General features: G+C 50.0%; 1 protein-coding gene across 1 annotated transcript in view; it reads left to right on the forward strand.

Moving 5' to 3' along the window:
* The first annotated feature begins 3,434 nt into the window (after positions 1-3,434).
* Positions 3,435-24,451, forward strand: part of Lexm (lymphocyte expansion molecule) — a 28,140-nt gene continuing 7,123 nt past the window's right edge. The window contains exons 1-9 of the mRNA XM_004671340.2: positions 3,435-3,508; positions 6,974-7,061; positions 7,451-7,615; positions 8,064-8,186; positions 15,155-15,292; positions 15,389-15,532; positions 16,789-16,950; positions 17,320-17,445; positions 19,331-19,464. Of these exons, the coding sequence (XP_004671397.2) occupies positions 3,435-3,508; positions 6,974-7,061; positions 7,451-7,615; positions 8,064-8,186; positions 15,155-15,292; positions 15,389-15,532; positions 16,789-16,950; positions 17,320-17,445; positions 19,331-19,464 (1,154 nt within the window). The remainder of the gene's footprint in view (positions 3,509-6,973; positions 7,062-7,450; positions 7,616-8,063; positions 8,187-15,154; positions 15,293-15,388; positions 15,533-16,788; positions 16,951-17,319; positions 17,446-19,330; positions 19,465-24,451) is intronic.

Here is a 24,451-nt window from a genome sequence, read left to right on the forward strand (position 1 = left end):
ATAATCAATCATTTAGGGCTGGAGAGATGGCTTAGCGGTTAAGGTGCTTGCCTGTGAAACAAAAGGACCTAGGTTTGATTCCCCAGGATCCACATAAGCCAGATATACAAGGTGGTGCATGGGTCTGGAATTCCTTTGCAGCGTTTGGAGGCCTTGGCACATCTATTCTCTCTTGACCCCCTCCCTCTCTGCTTCTTTCTCTCAATCTTTATTTTTTTTTTATTTTTTATTTTTTGGTTTTTTGAGGTAGGGTCTCACTCTGGCTCAGGCTGACCTGGAATTCACTCTGGAGTCTCAGGGTGGCCTTGAACTCACGGAGATCCTCCTACCTCTGCCTCCCGAGTACTGGGATTAAAGGCGTGCGCCACCATGCCTGGATAGAAAAGATTTTTGATGAGGACAAATCCAACTGAGAAATCTGATAAACAATTAGAACCTAATTTAAACTTAGTTTTACAAAGTGTTGATTAATCGTAAGGACTCAGTTTAGCCTCAAAAACAGACAATTCAATAAGATTTGGAGGGTTTTTAATTTGTTATATTGTCACAATTTGACTGCTGTGGCTTTCTTTGCTGTTTTTACATTAAACCATGGGGCCAATTCTACTTTCAGTAAATGTTTGACAGCTTTTTACTTAATAACAGCCTCAGCCCCTTTCTTTTTTCTTTTTCTTTTCTTTTCTTTTTTTTGGTTTTTTGAGGTAGGGTCTCACTTTAGCTCAGGCTGACCTGGAATTCTCTATGTAGTCTCAGGGTGGCCCCGAACTCACGGCGATCCTCCTACCTCTGCCTCCCGAGGGCTGGGATTAAAGGCGTGCGCCACCACGCCTGGCGAGTCTCAGCACTTTGATTAAGCATGCAAGACTAACAATAACTTTGGCAACGCATAAGTGTAACAGAGACAGAGAGAGCTTTTATAAGTTAAGTCTTCTAATATTGCCTTCACCTTCACAGTGAGGAAATTGTGCTCCATCCACCAAAAGAGGGCGCCATCTACTCAAATATTTTAGTACTGCACCCCAGGAACAAGCTCCTTTGCATTTGGGCTCAGCTAGCTCTTGACCACAAGATCTTCCCTACAGGAGCCATCACAGATAACAAGGTCATTACATTGGTCTTGGATTTTTGGTCTGCCTTCCCACTTAGCAAAATGTCTTCGAGGCTCTCCATGCTATATACTATGTCCGAATTTCCTTCCTTCTTTTTTTTTTTTCAGTTCTTCTTTTGCTTTTTTTTTAATTTTTAATTTAATTTATTTTTTTCTCAATTTTTAAAAACATTTTCCATGATTATAAAAAATATCCCATGGTAATACCCTCCCTCCCCCCTTTTTTCGGTTTTTCGAGGTAGGCTCTCACTCTAGCCCAGGCTGACCTGGAATTCACTGTGAAATCTCAGGGTGGCCTCGAACTCATGGCGATCCTCCTACCTCTGCCTCCTGAGTGCTGGGATGAAAGGCATGCGCCACCACGCCCAGCTTCTGTTTTTGTATTTTTTTTAAATTAATTTATTATAGAGAGAGAATGGGCACTTCAGGGCCTCTAGCTATTGCAAACAAACGTCAGACGCATACAACACCACGTGCAGCTGGCTTATGTGGGTTCTGGGAGTCAAACCTGGGTCCTTAGGCTTCACAGGCAAGCACCTTAACTGCTAAGCCTTCTCTCCAGCCAATATATATATATATATATATATATATATATATATATATATATATATATTTTGGAGACAAGACTACATTACACTATGTAGCTGAGTGAGGTTGGTGTCAAACTCACTATGTAGTCCAGGCTGGTCTCCAAGTCTCATACTGCCTCAGCCAAAAGGTAGGGATATCTACTTCACTTCTACCAGAGGCCCTGGGGGGTGGAGGATCAGAAATGATGAAGCAGGGCTGGAGAGACAGCTTGGCGGTTAAGGTGCTCGCCTGCGAAGCCTAAGTAAGGACCCACGTTCGACTCCCCAGATCCCACGTAAGCCAGACTCACAAAGGCCAGGCAAGCACAAGGCGGCACGTGCCCACTAGGTGGCGCACGCTTCTGGAGTTCCTTTGCAGTGGCTGAGGCCCTGGTGTGCCAATTTTCTCTCTTTCTCTAAGAAACAAAAGAAGGGATGATGTCTAGTACATCCGTTTCAAAGAGCTAAGGTTTTACTATTAGTGTCAGCCATTTACTCCCACGAATTGGGACTTGAAAAAATTCCTGTTTCCCCGAAGTACAAGTTTTAGAAATCCTTTGAGGGGTGGGTGCATGTCTTAATGCTGGGGAGCAACAACTCGGGGTTGAATTTACTTGAACGGATTAAACGTTGCATTGTTACAGAGCTAGAAAAATTTATGTATGAAAAATGATACTAGCCTTACACTGAGTTCAAATAATACTTTTAAGCATGTGAAGATGTGATCATTTGTGATGTTACTTGTAAAGAACGTATATATCCATATCTATACATATCTTTTGAAGTGTGGAGAGGAAATAGTACTTTATATTCTTTATCATATCACTTTTTGTAAGTGTTGAATATATTCCTGTTTATTTTTCTATGTTCTGTTTTGTAGCCTTAAGAAGTGTTTCAAACATATCTGAATGTATAAAATAAGCGTAAATGCCCTACATGGTGTGATGCTGCATTATATATAAAACTGTGTGCATATATTAAATTTTGTCTGTTGATTCTGAAAAAAAAAAAAAAAAAAAAAAAAAAATAAGGGATGATGCACATTAACGACAATCTTGTAGCACCAGCAGGGGACGCTAGCCGAGGGACAGGTCGTGGGGGGAGCTGCTCATGCCCTGGCACATACCCTCACCCATCTTTTTCTTCAACGGGCAAGTCAGATATGCTTCCTTACAACCATGAACTTTTCCTCCTTCGGGAAGCTCCCATTAAACACCTGCCAATCCAGGTGCGGCCCACAGGCTGGGTGCAGGCCACTCACTCCCTTGAGCCTAGCCAGGGTGTGACTGTCTCCCCCACTCCTCACCCCCAGACTCTCAGAGCTGGAGGGGGGGGGGTCAGCATGGGCCCCTGAATTCCATCTCTCCAGGTTTCCTGGTCCTCTCAGCCCTTGGTCTTGTGCTTCAGTTTTCCCAGCAAAAGCCAAGCATGGAAGGCACCACTTGAACCAGCTTCCCCCCCCAAAATCAGAAGCGGATTCTCTTGCAAATGCCCAGCCCAGGGGTCACATTAGACCCCAGGAGGTTGCCCTCACAAGGGCAGCTTTCAGAAGTAGAAAGATGAGTAAGAAACATGATATGTGTGTGTGCGGGGGCGGGGTGGGGGGGAGGCAGGCAGCAGGACGTGTGTTGGGGGGCACCACGTGACCAGAGTGGGGCTCACTGACTCACAAGGCCCGTTGCCATGGCAGCGTTGCAGGCGTCCCGCTCGCTAGGTGGAGCCTGGCACAGAGAGAAAGAGAGAGAGAGACCTTCAGGATGGGCCCCCGGGACACCATGCCCAACGCCACCAAGTGTTTTAAAGGGGCGCCCTTTGGGGTGCAGAGCCACAGGTGGGGACCAGCTGCGTCCTGGGTTGGCAGCCAGAGACCCAAGGCAGCCTGTGCCAGTCTCTAGCCTGGGGTGGGGGTGGGGGTTGGGTTACTATTGCAGAAAGGAGAAGAGAGGCCGCGTGCCTCTCCCCAGCCCACACCCCCACCCCCCCAACAGCTGACCTTCCTGGCCAGGCCCTTCGATCCTAAATTATTGTATGTATTTTCATTTTATTTATTTGCAAGGAGAGAGAGAGAAGAGAGAGAGAGCATGGGCGCGCCAGGGCCTCCAGCCACTGCAGACGAACTCCAGACGCGTGCGCCCCCTTTTGCATCTGGCTAACGTGGGTCCTGGGGAATTGAACCTGGGTCCGTTGTCTTTGCAGACAAGTGCCTTAACCACTAAGCCATCTCGCCAGGCCCTAAATTCTTTTTTTTTAAATTAATTTTCAAGCAGAGTGAGAGAGAAGAGAGAGACAGAATGGGCGCACCAGGGCCTCTAGCCATTGCAAACGAACTCCAGATGTATGCGCCCCCTTGCGCATCTGGTTCACGCGGGTCCTTGGGGGAACTGAACTTGGGTCCTCAGGCTTTGCAGGCAAGCGCCTTAACTGCTAAACCATCTCTCCAGCCCAATCCTAAATTCCTTTTACCTTTGGTTTCTTTTTCATCTTTCTTAGCAAAGCCTTGCAAGCCACTTTCAAAGCATCCACACCGTGCGCCGGATTTAGCAAGGCCACATGACTTGACCCTAAGGTTACGCAACTGAAAAATTCCGAGCCGGGCGTGGTGGCACACCTGCCTTTAATCCCAACACTCGGGAGGCAGAGGTAGGAGGATCGCCATGAGTTCGAGGCCACCCTGAGACTCCATAGTGAATTCCAGGTCAGCCTGGGCCAGAGTGAGACTCTACGTCGAAAAACCCCCCAAAAAAGAAAAAAAAAAAGTTCCGGCTGGAATTTTACCCCAGAATTGGTGCCGCACAGCATTCTAGGATCTGGGGTAGCAAATGAACCAGCACAAACTCCCCTGGATTGTGGAGTTTGCCGGGGGCGGCGGTGGTGAAGAGAACCACAGTCTATATAAACATTATATTAAAATATTCAGAGCCGCGCATGGTGGCGCGTGCGGTTAATCCCAGCGCTCGGGAGGCAGAGGTGGGAGGATCGCCGTGAGTTCGAGGCCACCCTGAGACTACAGAGTGAACTCCAGGTCAGCCTGAGCTACAGTGAGACCCTACCTTGAAAAACAAAAACAAAACAAAACAAAAATTCAAATCTTTATGCTTGCACAGCAAAGACTCTTACCGGTACCCGCCCAGCTCTTAGTATACTGTGAATAATCTCTTTTTTATTTGTTTTCGAGGTAGGGTCTCACTGTAGCCCAGGCTGACCTGGAATTCACTATGTAGTCTCAGGGTGGCCTCGAACTCATGGTGATCTTCCTGCCTCTGCTTCCTGAGTGCTGGGATTAAAGGTGTGTACCACCATGCCCAGCTCTGAATTTTATTATTATTATTTTAAAAATATTTTATTTGTTAAATATTTTATTTTATTTGACAAAAGAAAGAAGGGGAGAGAGAATAGGCACTCCAGGGCCTCCAGCCACTGAAAACAAACTCCAGACGCATGCATCCCCTGTGCATCTGGCTAACATGGGTCCTGGGGAATCGAACCGGTCCTTTGGCTTTGCAGGCAAACATCTTAACTGCTAAGCTATCTCTCCAGTCCTATTTTATTTTATTTTTTGTTTTTTCGAGGTAGGGTCTCACTCTAGCCTAGACTGACCTGGAATTCACTCTGTATTCTCAGGGTGGTCTGGAATTCATGGTGATCCTCCTACGTCTGCCTCCCTAGTGCTGGGATTAAAGGCGTGCGCCACCACACCTGATGCCAAATATATATATATATATTTTTAAATTTACTTATTTGAGAAAGAGAGACAGAGGGAGAGGAGAGAGAGAGAATTCATGCTCCAGGGCCTCAGCCACTGCAATCAAACTCCAGACGCTTATGCCACCTAGTGGGCATGTGGGACCTTGTGCTTGCCTCACCATCTGGCTTATATGGGATCTGGAGACTCAAACATGGGTCTCTAGGCTTTATAGGCAAGTGCCTTAACTGCTAAGCCATCTCTCCAGCTCAAGACCTGAGTTTTATCCTCAGCACTTATCCCATCCTTGCCTATAACCCCAGTGCTTGCTGAGGGGGCAACAGATGCAGGAGAATTTCTGGGGTCTCCCTGATCAGCCAGTCTAGCTGAAACAAGGAGGAGCTCCAGGTTCAGTGAGAGACTCATCTCAAGGAAATAAGGCAGAAGAACAACAGAAGATCATCCAAAGTCTTCCTCTGGCCTCTGCCCAGTGTACACTCATTTACTTACGTGCACACACCATAACCACACAACCTACACACAGGTGTATGTAGTGCAGCATAAAATACACTGTATAGGGCTGGAGAAATGGCTTAGAGGTTAAGGTGCTTGCCTGTGAAGCTTAAGGACCTAGGTTCGATTTCCCCAATACCCACGTGAACCAGATGCACAAGGTGGCGCATGTGTCTTGAATTCCTTTGCGGTAGTTAACCCTGGAATGCCCATGCTCTGTCTCTATCTTCCTCTCTCTCAAATAAATAAATATTATATGTAATATTAATTTATAACATAATTTATAATAATAATTTGTATATATATGGCTGGAACGATGGCTTAGTGGTTAAGGCACTTGCCTGCAAAGCCTAAGGACCCATGTTTGACTCTCCAGATCCCACATAAGCCAGATGCACAAAAGTGAGGCAAGTGCAAGGTCACACATGTCCACTAGGTGGCGGAAGCATCTGGAGTTCGATTGCAGTGGCTGGAGGCCTTGGTGTGCCAATTCTCTCTCTTTATCTCTCATTCTCTCATTAAAAAAATTGTTACCAAAATATATGTACTACATAGCAAACAGCACAGCATATATAAACAACTTTGAGGGCTGGAGAGGTGGCTTAGCGGTTAAGGTGCTTACCTGCGAAGCCTAAGGACCCAGGTTCAATTCCCCAGGATCCACATAACGCAGAGATGCACATGGTGGCACATGCATCTACAGTTTGTTTGCAGTGGCTAGAGTCCCTGGCATGCCCTCTCTCTTTCTCTCTCTCTCTCTCTCTCAAATGTGTCTAGAGTTCATTTGCAGTGGCTGGAGGCCCTGGCGCACACATCCTCCGTCTCTGTCTCTCTCTCTCTCTCAAATAAATAAAAATAAGAATATTTAAAACAAAGTTGAACAGTGACACGGACTTCGAAGGGAAACAAAATTGGAAGAAGTGTCAGGTAGGGTGAGATTGGTTGGCTACACAGCGACCTTGGGATGCTTAAAGCCCACCGGGGTCAGCTCTAAAGTGACTCACACGGGCCAGCTTCAAAGTCGCTTCTCCTGGGAAACCAACTCCTCCATCCAGGACGGAGTGCCTGGGCCTTGGGCTCTTACTGGGCCTCCCTCCTTAGGTTTGACGTCTCCTCTGTTTACCCCGACCGGAAGAAATTAAGTACCTTCACAGAGGTCCCGTACTCTAGGCATCACTCGGTGGATGTGGTGAGTCTGTGGCCAGGGCTCCTCCCCATTGCCCCCCCTCCACACCATTCCCCTCCCCCCGCCACCCTGGGCAGGAGAAGAGCAGAGTTGTGTAAATTGCGGATCTTCTGGCACTGAGCTTGGATCTGGGGGCTGTGGCAACCTGGCTGCCATTCCCAGCTCTTGCACTGGCTGGGTAAACTGTACCTCCCTGAAGCGGGGCAGGGCCAGTGATTGCACCTTGGGTGGCAGTGATGAGCCCCTGGGTAACCAATGGGGCGCTGGGTGACTGCCTAGCTCTGTCCCAGGTCGTGGAGGGCAACTGGGGTGGGGTGCTGGGGGAGAGGATTTGCTGTGGGGATGGATGGAGCAGGTGTGATTGTCCTGGATCTGATTAAACTGTAACTCAGTCCCACATAGGACCAGGGACCTATCAATCCAAGGAGACTTGCTTCAGCACGAAGAAGCTAAAGGAGAAGGTGGGCACCGGCTGGGCACAGGCCCAGGAAGCAATGCTGCTGACCCAGGTGCCCCATTTTCGGTACCAGACCATCGTGAAAGAAAGAAAGCAGCAAGTAAGGCCTTGGGCTACACCCCTGTCCACCTCCAGGGCCAGACTTTCTTTTTCCTTTCTCTCTCTCTCTCTCTCTCTCTCACCTCCCTCTTTCTCTGTCAAAGAAAGGAAGGAAGACAGACAGAGAGAGAGAGAGAGAGAGAGAGAGAGAGAGAGAGAGAGAATGGGCCCACCAGAGCCTCCAGCCACTGCAAACAAACTCCAGATGTGTGCGCCATCTTGTGCATCTGGTTTGCATGGGTCTTGGGGAATCGAACCTGGGTCCTTTGGCTTTGCAGGCAAACGCCTTTACCGCTAAGCCATCCCTCCAGCCCAGGGCCATACTTTCTATGCACAGGGCTCTGTCTGTGTCCTGGTAGAGCTAGCTAGCCCTCAGAGAATCCTATCCCTCCTCCTTCCTGGATGGTCCCTGGTTCCGCTTTCACCCCGTGCTCCCTTGTCTTGGGCAGGAGAACCAGCTGGGGCCCGGTTCCTACAACTTCAAAGACTTCCTAACGCAGCTGCAGCAGAAGCCACAGAGCAGGCGGGGGCTGCTCAGCTCCGGGGGGATCCGCTTCCGAGGACCTGTCGGGGTACGTGCCAGTTACAGTCAGGTTCGCGTTGCTGGCAGAAATCACCCGGCCAAGAGCAGCTTTCTGGGGGGTGCGGGAAAGGGTTTACTTTGGCTTACAGACTCGAGGGGAAGCTCCACGATGGCAGGGGAAAACGATGGCATGAGCAGAGGGTGGACATCACCCCCTGGCCAACATCAGATCGACAACAGCAACAGGAGAGTGTGCCAAACACTGGCAAGGGGACACTGGCTATGACACCCATAAGCCCGCCCCCAATAATACACCGCCTCCAAGAGGTGTTAATCCCCAAATCTCCATCAGCTGGGAACCTAGCATTGGGAACACCTAAGTTTATGGGGGACGCCTGCATCAAACCACCACAGTGCCCTTATCCCTTCTGAATCCCTCTGCAGTCTGTGCACGGAGTTTGTGGCCTGGAAACCCCATCCTTGGTACCCGTCTCCTTCCCAGGCTTGGCTAAGCACTTCTCAGCCCTGGGGTCCCCTCAGCCACTTCTGTCTGTGTTTCCAGGCGTCAGCTTTGCGCACGCTGGCTGTCCTGCCGTCCATCAGGAATAGCCATGCTTTGTCTCTGCTCCTAGCAGAAAGCCTGGGATATGTTAGGTGCTCGGCACACACATCCAGCTACCCAGCCAGTCAACCAATCAGGAAATATTGATTAAGCAACTCCTAAGTGCCATGTATTTTCCTAGGCCTTCAGGGATCAGGTAGCAACAAAAATAAGATCTTTTGGGCTGGAGAAATGGCTTAGCACTTAAGGCATTTGCCTGCAGAGCCAAAGGACCCAGGTTCGATTCCCCAGGACCCACATAAGCCAGACGCACAAGGGGGCGCACGCGTCTGGAGTTCGTTGGCAGTGGCTGGAAGCCCTGGCGCGCCCATTCTCTCTCTCTCTCTCTCTCTATCTGCCTCTTTCTCTCTCAAATAAATAAATAAAAATAAAGTAAAAAATAAAAATAAAAAAAGAGGCCTCTTTCCTCATGAAGTGGACATTTCCGTAATGGAAAAATCACACAGTAGGATGAAAATACATACTTAACCACAGAGCTTTGTTTGTTTTGTTTTGTTTTCTGAGGTAGGGTCTCACTCTAGCTCAGGCTGACCTGGAATTCACTCTGTAGTCTCAGGGTGGCCTCGAACTCATGGCGATCCTCCTACCGCGGCCTCCCCGTTGCTGGGATTAAAGGCGTGCGCCACCTCGCACGGCCACAACCAGAGCTTTGAGTATTGTGAGGGCAATTTACAGGGTGCAATCCGGGAAGGCTGCTGGGAGGAGGTGCCACCAGGAGCAAAAGCTGAGGGTCACGGGCAAAGGGACTCATGGATACTAAATCCCTACGCTAGAGTCTTCCTGGAAGTTGGAACAGGCTTGGTGAGTCACACCAATAGACAGGCGTTGATGTGATGGGAAGGGGATAGATGGAGACCATGGGAGGGGGCGAGGGTAGCAGTAAAAAGATTATGAGGACTTTGCAGTTAAGGAGAGGGGACCTCAAGTGTCCTTTAAAGTGCTGTGAGAGGGGCTGGAGGGATGGCTCAGCGGTTAAGGCGTTTGCCTGCGAAGCCAAAGGCCCCAGGTTCGATTCCCCAGGACCCACGTAAGCCAGATGCACAAGGGGGCACGTGTATCTGGAGTTTGTTTGCGGTGGCTGGAGGCCCTGGTGCATCCACTCTCTCTCTCTCTCTCAATCCCTCCCTCTGTCAAATAAATAAATAAAAATATTAAAAAAAAATTAAGCCGGGCGTGGTGGCGCACGCCTTTAATCCCAGCACTTGGGAGGCAGAGGTAGGAGGATTGCCGTGAGTTCAAGGCCACCCTGAGACTCCATAGTGAATTTCAGGTCAGTCTTAGCCAGAGTGAGACCCTACCTCGAAAAGCAACAAACAAACAAACAAAATAATAATTAAAATAAAGTGCTGTGAGTGGGCACTGAGGGTCTGCGTGGGCTAAAGACCTTTACAGGAACACCTTCCTTGTGGAGAGGTCGGGGCTGGGAGGCAGCCACAAGGTGTACAAAACTGGGACATGTTGCCGGGCGTGGTGGCGCACGCCTTTAACCCCAGCACTCGGGAGGCAGAGGTAGGAGGATCGCCGTGAGTTCGAGGCCAGCCTGAGACTCCCTAGTGAATTCCAGGTCAGCCTGGGCTAGAGTGAGACCCTACCTCGAGAAACCAAAACCAAACAAACCAACCAACCAGGCATGTTGGTGACAGGAGGGTTGTGGGGGGGGGGATGGACACCGAGTGAGATTGAAGCTCAGAAGGCCAGGAGGAAGAAGGCCAGTGCCAAGGTTGTTCACTCCCCTCCCATCACAGGAGCGAGCAGGGTGCTCTGTTGAACCTTCTTCTGCTTGCTGGGAACTCTGCGGGCTACGCTTCTGTCCTTCAGCCTCTCCTCAAATGTGCCCTGCGCTCTTTTGGGGAGGAGCCGTTCTCCTGCTGGGATCCTCTCCCCAACAGCCCTTCTGCTCCCAGAAGCCTTCTCACTCAAGACACTCTTTCTTTTTTAAATTTTTTATTCATATGTATTTATTTGAAAGAGGCAGAGAGATAGAGAGGGAGAGACCATGGACACTCCAGCCACTGCAAACGAACTCCAAATGCGTTGCCACCCCCCCCCTTATGCATCTGGCTTACGTGGGTTCTGGGGAATCGAACCTGGGTCCTTTGGCTTTGCAGGCAAGTGCCTTACCTGCTAAGCCATCTCTCTCCAGCCCTCGCTCAAGGCACTCTTGATCATCCAGCAGCCCGGAGGTTTCCAAAAGCCTTGTGGACCCCCTCTAAGGGGACACCCTCCTAGGAGTTGCTAATACAGCTGTGTGTTCAGTGACTCATGGCGTGGAAAGCCCAGGAGAGTGGGTCACATCTGCATGGGTCATTCACCCCTGTGGACCTCGGAGCTCCCTTCAACGCAAACACAGTAGGCATGTGATGAATATTTGTGGACTTCATTAGCACATGAATGTATACTAAATATCAGATCATCCCAGTTTCTTTTTCTATTATTTTTATTTTTATTTATTTATTTGAGAGCAACAGACAGAGAAAGAGGCAGAGAGAGAGAGAGAGAGAGAGAGAATGGGCGCGCCAGGGCCTCCAGCCTCTGCAAACGAACTCCAGATGCGTGCGCCCCCTTGTGCATCTGGCTAACGTGGGTCCTGGGGAGTCGAGCCTCGAACTGGGGTTCTTAGGCTTCACAGGCAAGCACTTAACCGCTAAGCCATCTCTCCAGCCCTCCATTTTATTTTAATTTAGTTTGGTTTTTCAAGGTAGGGTCTCACTCTAGCCGAGGCTAACGTGGAATTCACTATGGAGTCTCAGGGTGGCCTTGAACTCATGGCGATCCTCCTACCTCTGCCTTCTGAGAGCTGGGATTAAAGGCGTGCGCCACCACGCCCATCTTATTTTATATTTTGTGTGTGTTGGGGGGAGGGAAGGGTTTATTTTGGCTTACAGACTGGAGGGAAAACTCCATGGTGGCATGAGCAGAGGGTGGACGTCACCTCCTGGCCAATATCGGATGGACAGCAGCAGCAGCAGGAGAGTGTGTCCCCAAAATCCCCAAGCTGGGATCTAAAAGTACCAGAATTATTGGCCGGGCGTGGTGGCCCACGCCTTTAATCCCAGCACTCAGGAGGCAGAGGTAGGAGGATTGCCGCACCGTGAGTTCGAGGCCACCCTGAGACTCCATAGTGAATTCCAGGTCAGGCTAGAGCAAGACCCTACTTTGAAAACACACACACACACACACAAATAAATAAAAATAACATACCAGAATGTTCAACTCCAAAGCCAAGGGCGTTCCCCCCACCCCACCAGCACATACGCAGATTTTTGTTATCGCTGCTCAAAACCCACTAGAGGACGGGAAATCACCTGTTGCCACGTTCAGGAACAAACAGATGCACCTTCGAGGTGGTAGAAAGCTCTAGCTGCCACTTCGGGGAGAGGGCACGCCTGGTGGCAGTGGAAATGAGGCCATTGGCTACAAGTCTAAAGCACTTAGGGTCACCATTTGGCACAGCACTTACCATGAGGTGACTAATCCAGTCCCCACAGCAGCCCAGCGAAGCAGGAACCGTCATCACGCCCACTTTACAGATACACAAAAGTAAAGCGCAGAGGCGGAGTATCCAGCGGCCCAAGGTCACACACAGGGCTTCTTGGAGACAGAGGTAGAATGGAAAGGTGTCCGACATGTCGTCATTGTAGTTTTTATTTTATCTTTTTGTTGATTTTTATTTATTTATTTGAGCGACAGAGAGAGAAAGGGGCAGAGAGAGAGAGAGAAAGGGGCAGAGAGAGAGAGATAGAGAAAGAGATGGACACTGGGTGCGCCAGGGCCTCCAGCCTCTGCAAATGAACCCCAGATGCATGCGCCCCCTTGTGCATCTGGCTAACGTGGGTCCTGGGGGATCGAGCCTCGAACCGGGGTCCTTAGGCTTCACAGGCAAGTGCTTAACAGCTAAGCCATCTCTCTAGCCCTTATTTTATTTTAAAAATTATTTTATTTTTATTTATTTATTTGATTGAGAGAGAGATACAGAAATAAGCAGGGAGAGACAGAGAGAGAGAGAATGGGTGCGCCAGGCCCTCCAGCCACTGAAAACAAACTCCAGAGGCATACATCCCCTTGTGCATCTGCCTTACATGGGTCCTGGGGAGTCGAACCTGGGTCCTTTGGTTTTGCAGGCAAGCGCCTTAACCGCTAAGCCATCCCTCTCCAGGGCCCCCCCTTTTTTTTTGTATTTTTTTATTGTTTTGGCTTTTCCAGGTAGGGTCTCACTCTAGCCCAGGTTGACTGTACTTTATTTTATAGTCTCTCGGTGTGGTCTAGGTTAGCTTTGAACTCACTACGTAGTCCACACTGACCCCCCAAACCTGCAGCAATCCTCCTGCCTCAGCCTCCTGAGTGCTGGGATTACAAGCACCGTGCCGCCATGTTTGGCTCTGGCTGCCGCACTCAGCTCCTTTGGGGCTCTCTTAGCCCTTGGATTCTGCCCCTTGGCTGTGGAGGACAGGGTCTAGTGACAGGAATCAGCCCCGCTAATGGCCGAAAAGTTGGGGTACAAACTGTACACTTTCCTATGTCCCCAGCCTCTATCCCTTTTTCTATCCCCCCCAATTCATATCTTTGGGGAATCTTTCTCACTCTTCACTGTCCAGCTTAAATATATGTGATCTCCATTGCATCCCCACCCCAAAGTCCCAAGAACATAGGGTACTAGTTAAAACTAGGGTACTTGCCCAGCAGCTCGGTGTGATACTAAACTTAAGGAAAAAACAAGATTACGTCAACAAGCTGGGTTTCGCACCGGCCCATGAACTCCTGGAGCAGGGGGTCACTATAGGACTGTATTGCTTGCTGTCCCCCCCCCCACTAGCTCAGAAAGAACCCTGGACTGTGACTGACACCCCTTAAAACTGTTACCTTTTGGAGGTGGGAACACTGATGATGTGGTCTGCCAGAGACAGAGAGAGAGAGAGAGAGAGAATGGGCGTGCCAGGGCCTCCAGCCACTGCAAACGAACTCCAGACACGTGCACCCCCTTGTGCATCTGGCTAACGTGGGTCCCCGGGGAATCGAACCTGTGTCCTGTGCCTTTGGTAAGTAAGGCAAACGCCTTAACCGCTAAGCCATCCCTCCAGCCCTGGAGGCTCATGTTGCTCATGGGTGACTTGTGAAGAGTTGGGCTCCTTAGGGGTACTTCCAGAACAATTTAGAACCCAGCTTCCTATCCCAGGGGAGTTTTATGCAAAAAAAACACACACCGGGACACCCAGAACCTTGGAAGGGAACCAGGCCGGCTCGGGTCAGAGGGAGGCAGGACTGCACCGTCTATGGAGCAACACTGCCCCCAAGTGGCTAAGAGGTGCAGAGCACCAGCAGAAATCCCACGTGCCTAAGTTGCTCAAGGCACCTACAAAGACCCTTCAGTCACCCTCAGAAACACCCCCCCCCCCATCTGTGAGGTGGCGTCAACTAACTGCCAGGCACTGGGCAGGAGGTTTTCATATGTATTCAACTTTGTAATTCCCTGCCGGGAAGTATTAACTTTCCCATGTTGTATTCCCAGGGTTGGATGCCTGCAAAGCCAAAGGTCCCTGGTTCGATTCCCCAGGACCCACGTAAGCCAGATGCACAAGGTGGCGCATGCCTCTGGAGGTCATTTCCAGCAGCTGGAGCTGGCGTGCCCACTCTCTCTCTCTCTCTCTCTTTCCTCCTGCGTCTTTTTCTCTCTCAAGAAAATATCTCGGAGTGGGGCTTGCTGGAGAGATGGCTTAGAGGTTAAAGGCATTGGCCTGAAAAGCCGAAAGACCTCGGTTCAATTCCCCAGGACCCACGTTAGCAAGATGCACAAGGGGGCGCATGCATCTGGAGTTCTTTTTGCAGTGGCTGGAGGCCCTGGTGCGCCCATTCTCTCTCTCCCTCTTTCTCTTCCAAATAAATAAAAATAAGGTTTAAAAAAATTAAAAAATATATTTTTTTAAAAGGTGTGGGGCTATAGGGATGGCTTAGCAGTAAAGGTACTTGCCTGCAAAGCCAAAGGACCCTGGTTCGATTCCCCAGGACCCACATAAGCCAGATTCTCCGGGGGTGAGGGCGCATGTGTCTGGAGTTCGTTTGCAGTGGCTGGAGATGCTGGTGTGCCCATTCTCTCTCTCTCTCTTTCATAAATAAAACATAAAAACAAAAGAACAACAATAACACACACACACACAAAACCACCACACTAGGGCCTAGAGGTTGGGCCAGCAGTCAGGTGATTGGACAGCAGTGTTGAGGCTGGATTTGAAGTTGAAGACGTGAGGAGTGGAGGATGCTCACAGATGACAACGTGGGTAACGTGAAAACAAAAATCCCCTTTCCTTTTGGGGGGTACGGATCCCTGATGTCTGTGTTCCGATGAACCAGTACAAAGAAAGAGACTGATGGCCTTTGTGTCCCCTCCTTCTGCCCCTCAGAACTACTATCCGGGCCCCGGGAATTACGGGGAGAAAGGCAACCCTTACACGCGCCTGGAGCGGAACGCCTGGAACCGCTCCCATTCCGAGGGCCTCATGTGCAGGATGTCCAGCAAGCCGTACCCCATCTCTCACCAGGTACCGCTCCCCCTGGCCAGTCCTGGAGGGCAGCAAGCGCCTCCCTGGCAGGCGGGGAGACCCAGGTCTCACCTGCACCCCTTCTGCCATCTCCAGGGGAGTGGCCTGGGACCCGGTACCTACGTCATCAAGAGTGACATCGAGACCTACGTGGCACGATCTACCGGTAAACGTGGCCCTTACGACATCTTCACCGGGGACCGAAGCAAGCCTGTGCCCTATGGACATTACTCCGTGCAGGTGCGGGCACGGATGGCTGGCTGGTGGCCAGGGTGAATGCAGGCTTCGGTGATCAAGCACAGGAAACATGGCCCTCCCATACCCTGCTCATTCACCCCTCTGCCAGGGAGGGTTATGAGTCCCAAGTTGAGGGAGAATGCCAGGATTTTTCCTTTCCTTTCCTTTCCTTTCCTTTCCTTTCCTTTCCTTTCCTTTCCTTTCCTTTCCTTTCCTTTCCTTTCCTTTCCTTTCCTTTCCTTTCCTTTCCTTTCCTTTCCTTCCCTTCCCTTCCCTTCCCTTCCCTTCCCTTCCCTTCCCTTCCCTTCCCTTCCCTTCCCTTCCCTTCCCTTCCCTTCCCTTCCCTTCCCTTCCCTTCCCTTCCTTTCTCTCCTCTCCTCTCCTCTCCTCTCCTCTCCTCTCCTCTCCTCTCCTCTCCTCTCCTCTCCTCTCCTCTCCTCTCCTCTCCTCTCCCCTCCCCTCCCCTCCCCTCCCCTCCCCTCCCCTCCCCTCCCCTCCCCTCCCCTCCCCTCCCCTCCCCTCCCCTCCTCCCTCCTCCTCTCCTCTCCTCTCCTCTCCTCTCCTCTCCTCTCCTCTCCTCTCCTCTCCTCTCCTCTTCCTCTCCTTTCCTTTTTCTTTCTTTCTTTTTTTTTTTTTTTTCTGAGGTAGGGTCTCACTCTAGCCCAGACTGACCTGAAACTCTATGTTGTCTCAGGCTGGCCTCGAACTCATGGCGATCCTCCTGCCTCTGCCTCCCGAGTGCTGGCATTAAAGGTGTGAGCCACCATGCCTGGCCCCTAGTATCTTTTTTTTTTTTTTTTTTTTTGAGGTAGGGTCTCACTCTAGCTCAGGCTGACCTGGATTTCACTACGTAGTCTCAGGGTGGCCTCGAAATTGTGGTGATCCTCCTACTTCTGCCTCCCAAGTGATGGGACTAAAGGCGTGTGCCACCATGCCTGGATTCTTTTCTTTCTTTCTTTCTTTTTTTTAATGAAGAATTATTTTAATTTATGTAGTAGAGACAGAGGCGTGGGTGGGGGGGATAAGAAGTGAGAATGGGCGCACCAGGGCCTCCAGCCACTGCAAACGGACTCCAGACGCGTGCGCCACCATCTGGCTTACGTGGGACCTGGAGAATCGAACCTGGCTCCTTAGGCGACGCAGGCACGCTCCCCAACCATGCTATGGCATCTCTCCAGCCCTGCCACTTGCTTCTTCTGTAAAGGCTGGGTGAGCTCTTACGCCCTTTGGCACAATGTCTCTTCCTCTCACTTCCTCAGAAAAAGAAGCCCCGGGAACTGACGGATTTCAAGAGCTTTGTGGATGAGCTTAACTCACGTAACAACAAGAAGCGTGGCATCATCTCCAAGTTTCCCCGTGATCCCAAAAACCCCACGGAGAGAATTTACTGGTCTACCGTTAGCCAGTGCCCGCGAAATCTGGTCAGTGTGCCCTGATGCTCTGCCATTTCCCTTGTGAGGTAGTAGCTCTCTTGTAGCCCAAGAGTGGGGGGGTGCATCAGAGAAATGGGGTGCAGTGGTTATTTGGTGGTGGAGGGGGGAAGCTAACCCTCTCCCCCCTCCCCTGGCCCTCAAAGGGGGACTGGGCAGATCAAGGTGGGGGGGATGAATAGAGAGTGTGACATGGGGCACAAGAGAACTGGGGACGCTTTGTCTCCCCATCCTTGGCTCAAGGCCCATCAGCCTGGGCAGGCGAAGTCAGTCCCCAGCAACCCCGAGCTTCCCTGCCCTAGGCTGGGTGTGCAACCTTCAGACCTTCCTTCTTCACCCCTGCACCCCCACCCCCTCCAGGCCACATCGGGCCCTGGTTCGTGGCTTCCTCATGAGACAGAACAGAAGCACGAGAACCGTCCACCGTTCCTCCTGAGCTCCAAGCGGTCGAGCGTTAAAGCCTACCAGATGATTACGGGAAGCTGGGTGAGTGGGTCTGCTGAGGGAGTTCTTGGTGTTAGACAGAGAACTTGGTCTGGAAATGCCCCGACCCCTTTTTATTTATTTATTTATTGGTTTTCCGAGATAGGGTCTCACTCTAGCTCAGGTTGACCTGGAATTTCAGTACGTAGTCTCAGGGTGGCCTCGAACTCACGGCGATTCTCCTGCTTCTCCCTCGTCCTCCTTGGAGCTACTGATGCTGTACTCACTGGCATGTTTTTCTAGGCACTGGGTCCTCAACTTGACCAGGTAGTTAGATCCCAGGAGGGTTTTGTTAGAGCCCAGATCATGGGCCCCATGCCAGGACTTTTTTTTTTTTTAATTTTTTTTATTGACAATTTCTATACTTACAGGCAATACGCCATAATATTTTCCTCGCTCCCCACCCCATTTTTCCTTTTGAGATTCCACTCTCCATCATATCCCCTCCTCATCTCAATCAGTCTCTCTTTTATTTTGATGTCATGCTCTTTTCCTCCTTTAATGATGGTCATGTGTAGGTAGTGTCAGGCACTGTGAGGTCATGGAGATCCAGGCCATTTTGTGTCTGGGGGGAGCGCGTTGTAAGGAGTCCTACCCTTCCTTTGGCTCTTACATTCTTTCCGCCACCTCTTCCGCAACGGATCCTGAGCCTTGGAAGGTGTGATGGAGATGTCAGTACTGAGCACTCCTCTGTCACTTCTTCCCAGCACCATGATGCCTTCTGAGTCATCCCAAGGTCACTGCTACCTAAAAAGAGAAGCTTCTCTAACCAAACGTGAGTAGTGCCAGGTGTGAGCACTCGGGAGGCAGAGGTAGGACGATCACCATGAGTTCAAGGCCACCCTGAGACTACAGAGTGAATTCCAGGTCAGCCTGAGCTACAGTGGGATTCTACTTTGGGGGAAAAAAAAAAATAAAGGTGAGAGTAGCATTAATATGTGGGTAGACCAGACATGGTGGCGCACATTTTTAATCCCAGCACTCGGGAGGCAGAGGTAGGAGGATCGCCATGAGTTCGAGGCCACCCTGAGACACATAGTGAATTCCAGGTCAGTCTGAGCTAGAGTGAGACCCTACCTGAAAAACAAAAACAACAACAACAACTATATACCACACACATACACACACACACACACACACACACACACACACACACACACACACAGACGTTAAGAGAAGTGCTCACTGGGCAGGGAGGGCTTTCTTTGTTTATCAATGTACTTCTCTGACCTTTATGCTGTCTCCCTCTGTGTGGGGACTCATGTTGGACCTCTAGCATGACCTTATTTAAAAAAATTTTTTTTTTCGTTCATTTTTATTTATTTATTTGAGAGTGACAGAGAGAGAGAGAAGCAGATAGAGAGAGAGAATGGGCGCCCCAGGGCCTCCAGCCACTGCAAACGGACTCCAGATGCGTGCACCCCCTTGTGCATCTGGCTAATGTGGTTCCTGGAGAATCGAGCCTTGAACCTGGGTCCTCAAGCTTCACAGGCAAGCGCTTAACCGCTAAGCCATCTCTCCAGCATCCCCCTTTTTTAAAATGTTTTTTCTAGGTAGGGTTCCACTCTGGCCCAGGCTGACCTGGAATTCACTGTGTAGTCTCAGGGTGGCCTTGAACTCACGGAGATCCTCCTCCCTCTGCCTCCCCGAGCGCTCGGACTAAAGGCGTGCGCCACCACTCCTGGCTGCATGACCTCATTTTTTAGCTAATTATGTCGGCCACAAGCCCAATTCCAAAGAAGTCTGAGGTGCTAGGCTTAAGACTCTGGCATCTTTTGGGGGATAACCATTTGACTCCTTCCAGACAGTCGGGGCGGGAGGGCAGGAGGCACAAGGTGGAGTCTCCAGGCCAGGCTCCCTGACACTTTCCCTCTCTTTCCTGGCACAGAACCCGGTCGGGGTAGGCCGCTACCTCAACACCACCCTGATGGAGGACAAGGACACACGACAGCGGTACAGGTCCCTATTCCTGGGCGAACCCAAGCGCTACCTCTCCAACCTGGCGCGTGACAAGCTCATGCAGTGAGTGAAGGGGGCCCGAGGGTGGGGGGAGCATCAGCATGGGGTCCCAAGGCTTGTTAGTCAAACAGCTGAGGCCACCTGCGGATGGTCAAGTTCGGGTGTGAGGTGGGGGGGGGTGTGGCATTGAACTCGCCCCTGGGGCGCATTTCCTTCAGCTCTCAGGCGAGCAGGATGGCTGGGATCTAAATGGGGTGATCTATCTAAAAGCATACTATGGGCAGGGGGGATGGCTCAACAGTTAAGGTGTTTGCCTGCAAAGCCAAAGGACCCAGGTTCGATTCCCCCAGGACCCACGTAAGACAGATGCACATGGTGGCGCATGCGCCTGGAGTTCGTTTGCGGTCGCTGGAGGCCCTGGCGTGCATGTTTTTTTTTTCCTTCTTCTTCTCTATCTCTTTTTCTCTGTCCCTCTTTCTCTGTCAAATAAATAAATAAGTAAAAAAAAAAAATTTTTTTTAAAGGGGAGAACTTACATTCCTTCTTAATCCCAGCACTCTGGAGGCAGAGGTAGGAGGATCACCATGAATTCGAGTCCACCGTGAGACTATATAGTGAATTCCAGGTCAGCCTGGGCTAGACTGAGACCTTACCTTGAGAAAAACCCAAATAAGGGCTGGAGAGATGGCTTAGCAGTTAAGCGCTTGCCTGTGAAGCCTAAGGACCCTGGTTCGAGGCTCGGTTCCCCAGGTCCCACGTAGCCAGATGCACAAGGGGGCGCACACGTCTGGAGTTCGTTTGCAGAGGCTGGAAGCCCTGGCGCGCCCATTCTCTCTCTCTCTCCCTCTATCTGTCTTTCTCTCTGTCTCTGTCGCTCTCAAATAAATAAAATAAAAATAAAAATATTTTAAGAAAAGGCTCTCGTCCAGTCCTCCACCCATCCCTCCAATCATCTGGGCCCTTCACCGCAGACAATCTCAGTTTCTTGGTGCTGTTGGAGAGCCGGGAGAAGGGATTTTGGGAAGTTGTGAAACCTAAGTGAGAGAAGGCATGTGAGACTCCATGGATAACTAGGGGAGGAATCGTCGATACCAGCCATGGCCATGCCTTGCTGTTGATGGACGAGGCCACTGGTTGGACTAGAACCTCCGTTTCAGGAATGTTTGGATGTGAGCAAAGAGCCACTTTAGGAGTGAGCAGTTTGCTTCCCGGAAATGAACTGATGGAGAAGTCTGAGGACCAGATCGCTAGGGGAAACTAGCTTTCAAATATCACTTATTTTATTTGATTTATTTTTTTATTTTATTACTTTATTTAAAAAATATATTTTATTTATTTAAGAGAGAGAATGGGTGCGCTAGGGCCTCCAGCCACTGCAAAGGAACTCCAGATGCGTGCGTCACCTTGTGCTTCTAGCTTACGTGGGTCCTGGGGAATGGAACCTGTGTCCTTTGGCTTTGCAGGCAAACGCCTTAACTGCTAAGCCATCTCTCCAGCCCCACTTTTTTTTTTATTTTATTTTTGAGAGACAGAGAGAGAACGAGTGAGAGAATGGGCACTCCAGGGCCTTTCGGCTGCTGTGAGCGAGCTCCAGTTGCACACGCCCCTTTGTGCCACGTAGCTCGCTGGCATCACTGTGTGTCTGGCCATGTGGGATCTGGAAATCCAAGCACGTGTTCTTAGGCTGCGCAGGCAAGTGCCTTCCTTAACCTCTAAGCCATCTTTCCAGCACTTAAATATCATTTTGAAAAGTTTATTTGAGCCGGGCGTGGTGGCGCACGCCTTTAATCCCAGAACTCGGGAGGCAGAGGTAGGAGGATCGCCGTGAGTTCGAGGCCACCCTGAGACTCCATGGTGAATTCCAGGTCAACCTGGGCTAGAGTGAGACCCTACCTTGAAAAACCAAAAAAAAAAAAAAAAAAAGGGGGGGGTTGGTATTTGTATCCAAGTAGTCATGCCGTCCTTCTCCTCATCCTCTTCAATTGGCTCCCATGTTTGAGGGGTGTTCTTTAAGACTTTCAATAGACAACATGTCTGAAAATGTTAACTTTTCTACTTGTATATCTAATTTGTAGTTTGGCTGAAAATAGCCACAGTAGAGCATTTTTCCCCCTCAGAATTAAGGCATTGGTTCCGTGCTTCCTAGCTTCCAGAGTGGCTACGGAGTCGACCACCATTCTGTTTTTTTTTCTGCCCATTTATGTGCAACCTGCATGTTCCTTTCTAGAATCTTTCAGGACCTCTCTCTGTCCCTGGTGTCCTGAAATCTCATGGTGTGGTCTGTTTTTATCCATTGTACTGGGTACTTAGTGAACTCTTTCCATCTGGAAGCTCAGAACCTTCTTTATTCTGGGGGACGTTTTATTTGGAGTTTTTTTTTTTTTTTTTTTTTTTTTTGGTCTGTTCTTCTCTATTTCGGATACATGTTAGATGTCTTGATTTGCTTCTCTAGTTTTGAGTCTTCAAAAAAATATAATTGTTGCCGGGCATGGTGGCCACGCATCTTTAATCCCAGCACTCAGGAGGCAGAGGTAGGAGGATCGCTATGAGTTTAAGGCCACCCTGAGACTCCATAGTGAATTCCGGGTCAGCCTGGACTAGAGTGAGACCCTACCTCGAAAAACCAAATACATACATATGTACATATATATGGCTCAGTGGTTAAAAGTGCTTTCTTGCAAAGTCTGATGGCCCAAGTTCAATTCCCCAGTTCTCACATAAAGCCGGCTGCAGAGAGTGGTTCATGCATCTGGAATTTGTTTGCAGTGGCAGGGAGCCCTGATGCACCCATACTCACTCACTCTCTCTCTCTCTCTGTCTCTCAAATATATATAACTTGCCTTCTTTTCCTTCTGTAACATGAGGTCTGATACCATGCACACATGTCGTTCTTTTGTGTAAGGATATTAGCTACAGTTTTCCTTAAAATTTCTTGCTCTACACATCATGTTTCCCAAGTTCCTCTTTTCCTTCCCTTGTTCACAATCAAGCACAAAGCTCTTCCAGGGCCTTGAGTGTGGTGATAGAGAAGGGGCTGGCCTTTCTAGGGCTTTCTCTCGAGTTGTTAGGCTCCCTCCAGGAGACACAATCCTAGGTGAGGTCAGTGGCTTGCTGTGCCTGTGAGCTTCATGCCCGTCTCCCTGACGTCCCGCTTTCAAGTGCCTCTTGACCGTATTTCCCTGGGCCTGGTCTTCTGCCTGGAAGCTCTTCACAAACTCCACCTCTGCCTCTGTTTGTTTATTTTTATTCATTTATTTATTTGAGAGTGACAGAGAGAGAGAGAGAGAGAGAGAGAGAGAGAGAGAATGGGCACACCAGGGCCTCCAGCCACTGCAAACGAACTCCAGATGCGTGCGCCCCCTTGTGCATCTGGCTAATGTGGGTCCTGGGGAATCAAGCCTTGAACTGGGGTCCTTAGGCTTCACAGGCAAGTACTTAACCGCTGAGCCATCTCTCCAGCCCTCCACCTCCTTTTGGTGAGAGGAAGAGACTGGTCGTGGGTGGACCTGTTTTCCTTCCCCATTTTCACCCTGACATGGGTGCCCTCTGAGATCGTAGTGCCCGCCATTCTCGGGCCTCCCTGGCGTCCCAGCTTGCTCGCTAACTTTCTGCATTTTTTCCATTTCCCCGACATGTCAACGCCTCTGTCCCCTGCAACCTCCCTTCTTTCTTGCTTGTCTATTTTCAAAATATTCCCTTTAGACATCTTGCGGCTCGTAGGAGGAATCAGAGATAAATGCATGCATCATCTGAAATTCAGTGTATAAAAGCATTTCCTCCCCACACCCCCACCCTTTCTGGCCAAGGCGCTTAGCCTTATTTTACAGATTTTGAACCAAGACCAGAGAGGAGGGGATGTCATATGGCTGCGGAGCGAGAGAGCCGGGTATAGAAGCTGGTCTTTCCATTTCCAGATTTCTAGGTCAACGTCTGTTCTCCCCCTTTGCCTGTGTCCATGTGAGGGTTTCTGGGTCCTGGAAGACAGCCATGCCTGATGTCCACAGGGACACCCCTCCCTAGCACCCTAAGGCTCACTCAGCTAACATTTAACTAAGGAAAGGCAGGAATCCCGTGCCCTCAGTCCTGTGACCTGGGCATGCTGTTTGCACACAGACTTCCCTCATGTGAATCCGAAGCATACTGACGGCTTCCAGAATCTGTCCTGGCGTTGAACGAGATGACGCATGGGGACGTGCTCTGCCCTGTGGATGTTACTTGTCTAAGGAGCCCTGACTCTCCCTGGGCTCCTGGGGCAGGAGGGTTGTGCCAGGAGACAGAGATGGGTGGTCAGAAGGCGGAGGGGGCTCCAGGATTCCATCAGACGCTCTTTCCTCCACTGATCTCTTCAAGAACTTGTTCTGTACTTTCTCCGGTGCCTCTGAGTTCACAATTCCTTTTTCAGGTGTATAGAAATATTTTCTCACTTACTGCAGATTTCCTTCCTATATTCCCATATTCATTGCCACGAATAGCTCTCTTTAACTGAATGCTCCTCTTATCCTCTTGTTGCAGTCCGGTTTGCATTGCTGGTAGAAATCACCCAACCAAGAGCAGCTTCTGGGAAAAAGAGATTTATTTTGGCTTACAGGCTCGAGGGGAAGCTCCACGATGGCAGGGGAAAATGATGGCATGAGCAGAGGGTGGACATCACCCCCTGGCAAACATAAGGTGGACCACAGCAACAGGAGGGTGTGCCAAACACTGGGATGGGGAAACTGGCTATAAAGCCCATAAGCCCGCCCCCAACAATACACTCCCTCCAGGAGGCATTAATTCCCAAATATCCATCAGCTGGGAACCTAGCATTCAGAACACCTAGGTTTATGGGGGACACCTGAATCAAACCACCACATTCCGCCCCGGCCCCCATAAACTGATATCCATACATGATGTAAAATACAATGCATTCAGTCTGACTTTAAAAGTCCCCATAGTTTTTATCAATCTCAATGATGTTCATACATCCCCATAGTCCAAGATCTTTTAACTGAGCCATAATACCAAAATATAACCTCAAAAAACCCAGAATGGCACAGAATAAATATTCACA

Source organism: Jaculus jaculus, chromosome 21, assembly GCF_020740685.1.
Source record: "Jaculus jaculus isolate mJacJac1 chromosome 21, mJacJac1.mat.Y.cur, whole genome shotgun sequence".
In the NCBI taxonomy this organism is placed as follows: Eukaryota; Metazoa; Chordata; class Mammalia; order Rodentia; family Dipodidae; genus Jaculus; species Jaculus jaculus.